General features: G+C 57.5%; 1 protein-coding gene across 1 annotated transcript; it reads right to left on the minus strand.

Moving 5' to 3' along the window:
* Positions 1–468: 468 nt before the first annotated feature.
* Positions 469–8,029, minus strand: LOC138390248 (anoctamin-7-like). The gene is given in 15 exon segments (XM_069479149.1): positions 469–510; positions 779–910; positions 1,397–1,486; positions 1,775–1,930; positions 2,241–2,413; positions 2,525–2,660; positions 3,200–3,294; positions 4,215–4,322; positions 4,559–4,661; positions 4,791–4,889; positions 4,975–5,112; positions 6,992–7,332; positions 7,524–7,598; positions 7,690–7,855; positions 7,970–8,029. Coding segments are annotated over 15 exon segments (1,914 nt in total).
* Between the last annotated feature and the right edge of the window lie 3,145 nt (positions 8,030–11,174).

Genomic DNA, 11,174 nt, shown 5'->3' on the forward strand with positions numbered 1-11,174 from the left:
TCTTCTGGGAGGTGTCCGAGCTGCCCTAATTCACCCCTTTCATTGTCACTCATACACTGCAGGCTTCATGAGCACCCACAGCCCAGACCCCAGAGTAGTTCTCTTAGCTGCCAACTGATGACCATCAAGTTCAGAGTGATTAGGGTCTCCCTGCTCCTTCGTATACACTCGGCCCCCCAGAGCATCATCACATAGTGAGGAGACACTGCACAGGGTGGGTGGGGACCAGGTGGCACACTGGGGCACAGAGACAGGTTTATTGTCAGCATTGCACAGAGGACAGGAGGCAGAGAATATGGAGAGGGAAGTAATGCAGGACCAGAGGCCGCCAGAGAACTCCAACCTTCTCATCCCAGCCCCTAGGACCGACACTGGAGCACTGCCCAGACAGACCCCTAGCAGGAAACCAGAGGACACCAACCGAAGGAGCATCCTGGGGACTTAGGGTTCTGGAAAGGTAATACTGCCTCACTCGCCCTTGCGTCCTGGGCTCCCAGGACAGCGCCCCTTCTGCAGCGGACAGAGCAAGGCTTGGTCAGGCTGAGCAGGCTGGGCCTCCAGAGCAGAGCCCCCACCCGCCGCGTGCAGAGAATGGAAACGAAGGGGGCGTGGCGCTGGCGTGGGCGGGGCTTGATGGAGGGCGGGACCAGGGGGAAACTACAAGTAGCCAGCCAAACAAGGGGGCGGGGCTACGGGGACTGAGCTAGGGTCTGGGGGCGGCTCAGGGGGCGTGATGAGCCTGGTGGGGGTGGGGCCAGGGCCCGCGGGGCCCGCTGACCGAAGACTGCGCCTCCGGCTTCTCCGCCAGCGCTTGCTCGGCTGAGTAAGGCTCGCGCTTTATCTCGGTAGCCAGGGCGGCCGGCACATCGGGCACGAGCCAGGCGACGAGGCGCAGGAAGAACACTCCGTGCTGGGAAGAAGGGAGTCCAAAGACAGAACGATTGCCTTAGCAGTCTTAATTTACGGAGCACTGCGCTGAGGGTTTTCCGGACAGTAACTCACTTAATCCTCACAGGAACTCTATGAGGGGGTATAATTTCCACCCAGTTTAGATGTGAAGAAACCGAAACATAAAGGAGTGGTCATTGGCCCAAAGACGAAGAGGTATGATTCGAATCCCTGACACGAGGAACCCCGTTAGAGGCAAGGCCAGTGCAAAGCTGAAGGGAGAGTGAGTGCTTCGTCTCCTTTCTCCAGGCCTCTTGCCAAGAGATAATAATAATATTAACATCAGTGATATGAACTCTGAGCACCTACCATGTGCCAGGCATAACGACCCTATGAAGTCCATCCTATTATATAATAATGTAGATATGATATATCCCCGTTCCTGGCCAGTCGATGGCAGAGCCTGGACTGGAAACCGGGTCTGTCCAGGACAGGTGGCCGAGCCTACCTCGAAGGCGATGATGAAGCCCAGACACACAGCCAGCAGCTTCCAGGAGAAGAGGCTGAGGTTCCCGTGCGCGTCGCGCCTTGTACCTTGCTTTTGGGGTCCGGAGAGGCTCTCGGATCTCGACTCCGAACCCCGCACTCCCGCCCCTCCGAGCCCCTAGCCCGGCCCTACCCCCTTCAGCACTCACCCCAGCCGGTTCCGCGCGCTGCCGGCCGGCAGACTCTGCCGCTGCCCTTCCAGCTGGCCCCGCCCACTCGGACTCAGCGCCCCGCCTCTCCGCGGCAGGCCCAGCCAATTCTGGCTCAGCGCTCCGCTCCTCCCTCCCGGACCCGCCCACCAGGGCTCATAGCCCCTCCCCTCCCGACAGACCCCGCCCACCGGGGCTCGTTGCCCCGCCCATCCGGCCGCTCCCTGCGCCCCGGCCCGAAGGGCCTGGCACCTGCAGGGTGTGTGGCTGCCCCGAGCCAGGTAGGCGGGGGGGCGGGGCGCTAGCGTGAAGTTGACACAGCCGTGCAGCTGGCCGTGGTGTTCGTTCTGGGACAGAAGACGCGGCAGAAAGTCCGAGGCGAAAGCGATGGGGAGAGCCTGCGGGCCTGGAGGGCCTACAGGGCCCAATCCCCTGACTCACCCCTCACTCGGATCCAACCCACTCCCGCGGCAGCACGAGCCTGCGGCCTGAGTCCTGGCCGTCTGCTCCCGGTCTCCCAACCTCTAACCCTGACTTCGGCCCCAGCTCCCATTTCCCTAGTCCCAGCCCCTTCCCCAGCCTCTGACCTCCATCTCCCCACCCGTACTCCCTCTCCTACCAGGCGTTCACATTCACGACAAGAGGAAGGGGGGCTACGGCCTCAAGGAGGAGCAGCCAGATCCCGCAGCCCTGTGCCCACTCAGCTACTGGTCGCCGCTACTCGAAAACGAACTTGTAGGTGTCCGGCCAGATGTCCATCCAGTTGTTGAGCAGAGCGAACAGGGGCGGGAAGACCTCCACGAAGATGGCGATGAACCCAAACTGCAGCACTGGGGGGGCGGGCAGTGTGTGGCCTGGGGCCACCTCCCCAGCTGTGTCAGCCACCCAGGGGCCCCTCTCCTGCCCAGGGCACACACCCACACCGCTGGGCCACTGCTCACCCATCTCCAGGTATTCATCAAACAAGCCTTGGCACTCGATAAGCTCATAGTCCTCCTTCCAACTCTGAGCTGCTGTCCAACCTGGATGCCCTGCAGCCTTGCCAGCTGCCTCCTCTGCCGCCAGGGCTTCAGCTTCCTGGGGCAGGAGGCAGGGAAAACAGATAATGGTCATAACAGTAGCCTTGTGCCAGGAACTGCCATTTCTGTTCCCCCAACACCCCTTAGAGGTAGGCACCTCGATTATTTCCACTTCACAGATGAGCAAACAGAGACCCAGAGACCTTACCCAAAACTCCCTAAATTGGTTCAAGTTTGGGGAGTTCAAAGCCAGGGTTCAAATCCAATCTGTTAGACTCTTAACTCTGAGCTTTTCACATGGTCACTGTTGGTCTCTGGAATCCCCTCCCCTCCCCAAAATAGTAATAGAAAGCCCTCCACTTACAAAGCTCATTCCTGTTCAGCATCTCATAATCCTTTCAACTCTCTTGGAGAGTACTATTGTCCCCATTTTAGAAATGAGGAAACTGAGGCTCAGAGAGACACAAGGCCACATAGCTCAGAAGCAGCCAAGGCTAGTTGTGCCCTGTCTCTGGGCTTTTTGTCTGCTTTGCTCTCATAAAAGCCCTTCCCACGGCCTGACTAGGCCCAGCCTTGTCCCTCCTTCCCACCCCACACAGCGAACTCCTCCATGTTGCTGACCAGCTGTTTGCCCACCATGATGATGAAGAGCTGCTGAGTGAGCTCAATGAGGCAGCCGCAGGGCTGCACTGCTGTTGGCAGACACAGGGCACCTTACTTGGGGCTTAGGGGCTGCATAGGGGTGACCCCACCTCTCCACCAGTGCATGGAGCTGACCACCTGCTTCTCCCGCCCACCTTGGAGGCCCCAGAGGCTGGCCCTGCCCCTACCAGACCTGAGGATGTGATGACCCCCTCCCTGCCCTAAGAGCCAGCTACCCAGGGGTACTCACGTCCTCATTCCGCATGCCAAGCCATGTGCTGTACTGACCAGAGTATCTCACAAACCTTAAGGCCCCACACTGAGAGCTAACCCTGCTGATGGGCCGATGGGAGGCATTGCCCACCGCCCCAAAAGACATGCTCCCAAAGGATGCTGGGACCATGGCCTGTAACTCCTGCTCAACCCATGACTGGCCAATGGGGCATCTGTGGCTCAAAAAGATGGAGTCATGGTGCTGGCGGGTGGGCTCTCTTGGTGAAGCTCTTCCCATCCTGCCAAATGACAATGGCATCACATGATAATACCACCTCTTGGGGATCCAGCCCTTCCTGATTTCTAACTAGTCCTCATCAAAGACTGGAAGCTCCTGGGGGAGAAGGACTAGTTCTGATTCATTTTTGTGTCCCCAGCATCCAGCCCAGGGTGTGCAGCAGGAAGGCCCCCCCCAAAACATGGTGATGAACTTAAATTGCAGCACTGGGAGTTGGCTTTGTCAGGCCTGGGGCCACCCAGTGAGGGCCAAATGAAGGACTGAACACAGGTATTAGATTTTCACACTACCCAGTGATGTGCTGGTATGTTACAGTTCAGAAAACTCTAGCTCAGGGAAATCAAGAATCAGTTTCAAGGTCAACAGCAAGACCTGGGTACAGACAAATACAGGGCCCAAAGGGTACTGCTGCTCTGCAACAGCCTTGATGCCAGGGGGTGGGAAGTGGTCTTCACCTGCCTTTGAAGAATGCCACACAGAAGGGAGAGGAGTAGAAACTGACAAACTGGGAAATGGAGACTTTGAAAGTGATGGCGTCCTCATGGAGAGTCTGGGTCCTACACATCTCTGGGCAAAAGGCAGAGCTGGCCAGAGTTCTGTTGAGTGCAAGGTGGTGGGCAAAGCCCATGGGGTCAACCTGTCCCCTGTCCCCAACCCACTGTCTCCTAATGCCAGCCATGTGCCCCTGGCCACCCTCACTTGAGGCAGGAGTTGCAGGCTCTGAGGGGCAGGTAGCCCTGCCCTGGGGCTCCTAGTTCCCAGATGACACCAAGACATCCCTGAAACCTGTCGTCTTCACTCACCCCATCTGCTGAGCTGCTCAGCCAGCGAGGTGTAGACCTGGACCAAGGGAAGGAGTAGCACCAGGTTGAGCGTGGGGCTGCTGATGTCGGCAATGTTGCCAGCCTAGGCAGAGCCCAGGCCATCACCTGGAGCCCACCCGTGTGGAGGGGTGAAAGCAAGCTGAGGGTGCCCACATTAGGCCTGGAGCCTGGAACAGTCCTCCCACCCTCCATTGCCCCAAGGGGCACTCGCTTGGGTCCTGAGCATGGGGTTGCCAGTGCGGAACATTGTAATGCTGATGATGCCATGGTAAATTATGACAGACACCTGGAAAATCTTCACCACACAGAGCTGGGAGCCAGCAGGGAGGGCTGCCAGAGTTCCAGCACACCCTGGAGGGACTGGTCCTTCCCAAGCAAGGGCCCAAAGCCCCCACCACAATGAGGACGGCTGCAGAACTGATGAGCAGGCGGGGAAGGTGGTTGCTAGGTGGGAAGTAGGGCTCCTTCAGGCCTGTCACTGGGTTCTGGGCCATCTGCAGGGCCAGGGCATCAAACTCTTGCCACGGGCACTGCTGTCAGAGAGGGCAACAGAAATGTGCATTCTAGGGCCAAGAGGCTGTCATGACCCCAATGTAGGGAAAGCTCCCTGCCTTTTCCTGCCTGCACAGGGAGCTCTGGAAGTGCAGGAATGAGGTCTGGTTAAATTTTGGTTTTGCAGGGCCTGGTTAAGAGCCTGTATATGGATGGCTAGTTTGACGGGGGGAAGGGTGGGTACAGAGAAGTAACCAAGTGGATGGACATGTGTGGAGGGCTCGATAGACTGATGGGTGAGTGGGCAGATGGGTGTGTAAACTGGACAAGGAAGCAATAGGTAAATCTCAAGTGGGTGGGTGGAAAGGCAGAGGGGTGAACGGATGGATGGTCAGGTGTGTGAGCAGATGCAAGACTGGTTAAATGGTTGATGGACATGAGGATGGATGGATGGATGGATGGGTGGATGAGTAGGTAATTTACTTGTTTAGTCAATAACTATTAACTGACTGTGTACTACTCTGCAGTAGACACTGGGTATGCCATAGGGAATGAACTGCAGAAGGTCCATGCCTTAATGGAGTTTACAGACTAGTTGGGGAGACAGACTAAACAAATGAACACAGATATGTATAAGTCCTATGAAGAAGAACTTTTTCAGAAATGATCATTGAAAAAATGACACTTTAGCTGAGAACTACAAGATAAAAAGGTGTTAAGTAAGTGGACAGTGGATGGGAAGCATTCTGGGGAAGGGACAGTGTGTGCAAAGGCAGGGCGACTCCTTAGAGTCACATGAGTTATGGGCTGCACTATCCAGGGGGCACCACTGACATTGACTTTGTTGCTTCAATGTTCCCTTTTCGCTTTTTCAGTTCTCCAACACCCAATACCTTATATTAAATTCTCTCTGTTGAAATAACTTGTCTAGTTTCTATTTTCCTATAACCCTAACTGTTGAATGGATTACATGATGGATGGATAGACAAATGGGTAGGTAGAGAGACAGATTAGTAGTTCACAGATTCATTCAACAAATATTTATTGAGCATCTCCTATATGCTAGAGACTGTTCTGGGAATACAGCAGTAAACATCACATACAAGGTCTCTGCTTTCATGGAGCTCACATGCTAGTGGGAGAAGACATATGAACAAGAAAGTATACTGATAAATGCTGCAGAGAGATTAAAACAGTGATGAGAAGCCTTGTTGGATTGGATGGTCAGGGAAGGCCTCTCTAAGAAGGAGACATTTAAGTTGAGACCTGAATGACAAGAAGTAGGCCATACAAAATCTGGGGGAAGAGGATTCTAGCAGAAAACACCCAGTGCCAAGGCCTTTATCCTACTCAAGAAGCCAGTGGGGTCAGTGGAGGCCAGATCACACAGGGCTTTGTAGGCCGCTGTGAGGGGCTGTTTCCCAAGCGCATCCCATATGAAAACTCTTTTTGAGGAGGATAACACAGATGTGATTTTTGTTGTAAAAAGATGGCTCTGGCAGCTGAGAATGAATTAAGTGGGGCAAGCACAGGAGCAGGGAGACCTATCGGGAGGTCTGCAGTGGTCCAGATGAGAGAGAGTGGTGGCTCAGAGTAGGGTGGGGTGGGACGGGGCGTGGCAGTGGAGGTGGAGAGAAACAGATTCAGGATCAATGATGAAATGTTTGGACGGACAGGTGGGTGGCTGCATGGGTAGGTGAGTGAGTGGAATGGTTCTCCTCTTCTTCCCTGTTCCAGGCAGGGTCTCTCTTCAAGACCCAGCTGAACACCTGAATACTCCTGATGTTTCATCGTACCAAACCTTGTATCATCCTGATGTCAGGGGAGGGTGCAAAAGTGACACAGGAAAAGTGTGGGAGAAGGCAGATTTGCATCCAGGGATGGTGGACTGCAAAGTCTGAGCTCAAAGTCCCAGCATACCTTATGGCCTCTGAGAACTCTGGGAAGCAGAGTTCTGGGCCTGGAGGGCTGAGCTGGGTGTCCCATCCTCCTCTGGAGGTCACTGCAGTTCCAGTGGTGGGCCAAGGTGGCACTCTTGTGCTTCCAGTGTTCCAGGAAGGCCATGGCCCAGAGGAACATGAAGATGCTGAAGAACACCGTCCCTGGGTGGCCAAAGAGGTAGCCCAGCTGCGAGGGAGGGAGAGAAGGCCTGCAGGACAGGGCCCAGCACTGCCTCCCGCAGCACCAGGCCCAGGCTGGGCCCCAGCCACCTACCTGGTTTCTTGCCCTCTTCCCTGGCTCACCTTGGCCATGGGGCAGATCTCAGAAATATTCCACGTGGCACAGGTTTTGCAGAGTGGGCACATGAGGAAGGAACTCCCTCTGGCACAGATCTCTCTGTGAGCAGAGGGTGCCCATCCTGGGAGGGCCTACCCTCAACCAGGCAGCTGACCTGGCCCACCCAGCCCAATCCCCAATCCTTCCGCAAGCAGTCAAGCTGGTGTGTCAGTGCCCATGGTGACAAGGCAAGAGATAAAGACCAGGGTGCCCATGAGGGCAGCGGGCAGCAGCCAGGCTGCGTAGAAACCTGAAGGGGTGACAGAGAGCTCATGAGCACTGCCCCCCCATCTCTGTATGCAAGCCCAGCTCCTAGCCCCTAACCCCAGTGCCAGACTCACCTAGCCAGGCAAAGTAGATGGCCACCTTGTACCCAAAATACTCTTGTTCATGGTCCAAGGGCTGGTACTTGTGCCAGCATCCCTAGGAAGCCCCGTATGAGTACAGCAATTGGCGAGGGTTGAGATCTGCATCAGGCACCTGGTACCCAGGCAGTTCGAAGGGGCCCTATGGGGGTACAAGGAGGAAGAGCTGCAGGGAAGTTTGAGAATTCTCTCCTGGTGCCCAACCACTACCATGCTGTCAGGCCTGGGAGAAATCTGAATCTTGGGACATCTCTACCTCGTGCAGTGGGAAGGCTGCAGTGTAGACTCCCTGGGCCAGCAGGTGGGCAACGCCCATTCTGCGTGTTTCCTCTTCCTATGCCAGGAGGAACCCTGGGGTCAGCTACGCTCCCTTAAGGCCCCAGCTGGAGGCCCCAAGCAGCCTCCTCACCATTGGGCGCCACTGAGCATTGGAGCAATAGGAGTTGTGGGAATCGCTGCCAGGAATCTGTGAGCAAAGCAGGGGTCAGAAGCCAGGCCCTCTGCGCAATTGGAGACCTAATGGGGCGGGTGTCCAGAGTCTCTCAGCTGGGGACGGGGAGCGGAGGGGGGCGGCGGTGAGACATGCCAGCTGCTAATGTCAGAGAGCCTGTCTACCCACAAAGCTCAGCCTGGGCTGGGTGTGTTCCAATAGGGTAGGCGTCAGTGGGGGGCGGCAAGGACAGGGCCAGAGACCTAAAGCGGGTTAGGCTGGAGCTGCCTCTCAGGCAGGCCACAGAAGAGCAAATGATCTTAACTGCGCTAAGCCTGGGTTGGCGCCCACCCCGAGGCGCACCTGGCCGGCTTGGAGCAGCGGGAGGCGCACGTGTAAAAGTCCCGCGGTTTGCTGGGCACGTGCTGCTGCCGAGGGTTGCGCAGGCTCCGCGGTAGCTCTGCCGGAGCACCGGAGTCCGGATTGGGCGGGGCCTGGGGGACAAGGGCAGGGTCGCGGGCTGCTGGGGAGACCCCGCCCCCGGGCTGACCCCTCCCGCCGCGGCGCGCGCAGGCCCAGTTCCCCGGCGCGGAGCACCCGCAGCCCCCGGGCGCGCTGGGCTCTGGGCGGTGCACCGCGCCTGCGCGCCGGGGCCTCGGGTGGGCCAGACCCTCCCCTCACGAGCTCGGCCGCGAGGTGACTGATCCCATTCCTCGCCTGGGTCCCTTCCTTCCGCCCTCCAAAGCGCTTTGATACACGTTTCCTCATTTGAAATTCAAACGAGGAGGGAACTAACGGTCTCATTTCACAACCGTGGAGCACACGCTGAGTGGGCCGGTGTCATGTAGTGACTGCTCTTTCCCTTTTATTGGGCGCCTCCAGTGTGCCAGGCCCTGGGCCGAGCGCTTTACACATCTCGCCCATTTAATCCTCACAGCCCCTCTAAGGCGCTGACATCGCGGTCAAACCCATCTTAAAGATGAGGTGGTGCCGAAGACGCCTGTGCAGGTCACAGAGCCCATTAGGGGAGTCTGCATTCGGCCTCGGGGACCCGAGCCCGCGCAGTCACCTCCTCCAGGGGCAGTCGCCGCCTCTCCGCCCGCCGCGGAGGTCGCAGCTTTTCCTCCCACGCGAGCACCAAGTCTGTCCCATCGCAGGGTCGAGGGACAGCTAGGAATGGTCTGCCCGACCCTGTCCCACTTCCATCCTGGGTGGGGAGAGGGGCCTGGGTTTATCAGTCCCACTAAGGCCAAAATTAAAGGAAAATGACGCTGTAGCAAGAGGGATTAGGCTTAGCTAGAAGGAGGAACGGCCCACTGCAAGAAAAGGACAAGATTCCTGGGGAGGGAGGACCGTAGCTTGGCTCCTCTGGGCGTCTGGGTGCGGCGGAACAAGTGTCCTGTCTGGCCCGTGTCTCACCAATTTTGGTTTTCCCATCGCGGAGAAAAGTTGTCCCTGGAGTCCGGGACATAAATGCTGCCGCAAGATGTGGACATACAGCCGTCCGGGTCCCTGTCCCCGGAGCCATCCTGGGGACAACAGGCTTGGAGGTGGGGGTGAGGGGATGGGGCAAAGTTGCAGGTGCCAGAAGCTTCTCAATAGGCCCGGCTGGGCCTCCCCTCCTTCCGCCCACCAGCCCGCCCACCCCTGACTAAATATAAAGTGTAACAGTGCAAGCGCTGATCCGCGACCCTTTTCCTCCTCTCCACCGGCTCTCGGCCCTAGAACTGCCACCAAGACCTTAATAACAAGGGAATGGTAACAGCCCGCATTTATTTGGCCTTAACTTGGTGTCCGGCACGTGGGAAACATTTTACTCCCATGTATTTCTCACAACTGAAAGTGGGTGCTACCGTTCTCTCCACTTCACAGACGTGTCCGTGAAATGCCTGATCACAGGGGAATTACAGAGAGCAGTCCTAGGTCACTCAGCTCTCCTTCACCCTCCTTCAGGACCACCCCCCGAGTGAACCTCAGTCCCTTCCCTCTGCTTCCAGGATCCACATCCACTCCCCCTACCTCCCCACTGCCGGCTCTGGTCTGGCCCCCTGGGGATTTGCCCCATGCGCCTCCAAACTGTCCTGGACCCTGAGCCCCCTGCTCCCATCTGGGCACACATCCCCCTCCCCCAGCCTGGGCCTGGCACATAGGGGTCATGGCTGGTACCAGGCTGCCAGGGAGTGAGGAGATCTAGGGCAGGACCAGGAAGCTCCATCCCCACCTGGGACTCACCCAAGGTCCCCGTGGCCTGCCCAGCAGCCTCTGCAGGTCTGGCTGCTGCTTCCCCTTCCTCATCCAGGGCCAGACCCCACCTTGGGTCCTCCCTGTTGTGCCCAAGGCCAGGCTCTGCTGGCTGCAGGCAGGAGCTTCACTATCAGCTCACTGTGGCCTGGGAAGCGTGAGGGGAGAAGAAAAAGGGCAGGGGAGGGAGGAGGCAGGGAGGAGGGATAGAGGTGCCAGCTCTGTATTTCCCCCCTACAGGCAGCCCCAGGCTTCCAGTGGGAAAAGCAAGAAGGACCAGGGGGAGCCAGTGAGGAGCTAGACCCAGAACACAGCATGAGCAGATGAGGGGAGGATGGTCCAGGAAGGGGATACAGGGCGCTAGAAGAATCCCAGATGTTTCTCTGCTCTGCAACCTTGGGCAAGTTCCTGTCCCTCTCTGGGCTTCAGCCTCCCCATCTGTGGGGAAGGGGCTTGGGGCTCCCTGGTTGGGAAGTCCTGACTCTGGACAAACACCAGTGCTGGGCCTGGCAGTCCACACACTCCGGCTCCTACTCCAGGGAAGGTAGGCCCTCCCCCGACCGGCTCCCTCCGAGCCCCAGAGTCCAGGGCTCAGGGCCCTGAGTAGTAACTACCTTTTTCCAATCTTCCCTCTGAGTCAGGGTCCACCCCCTGAGCCAGCCTGGGGGCATCACCACCACCCCTAGTGGAGTGAGTTAAGGGGTATTTATTTGCTTTTGAGAAGCTGTTGTGCGGCTTAACTTAATGGCGGCATTTCTGGCACCAAAATGGGAAGAAGGTGACTTCCTGA

The sequence above is a fragment of the Eulemur rufifrons genome, chromosome 8 (assembly GCF_041146395.1).
Source record: "Eulemur rufifrons isolate Redbay chromosome 8, OSU_ERuf_1, whole genome shotgun sequence".
Lineage (NCBI taxonomy): Eukaryota > Metazoa > Chordata > Mammalia > Primates > Lemuridae > Eulemur > Eulemur rufifrons.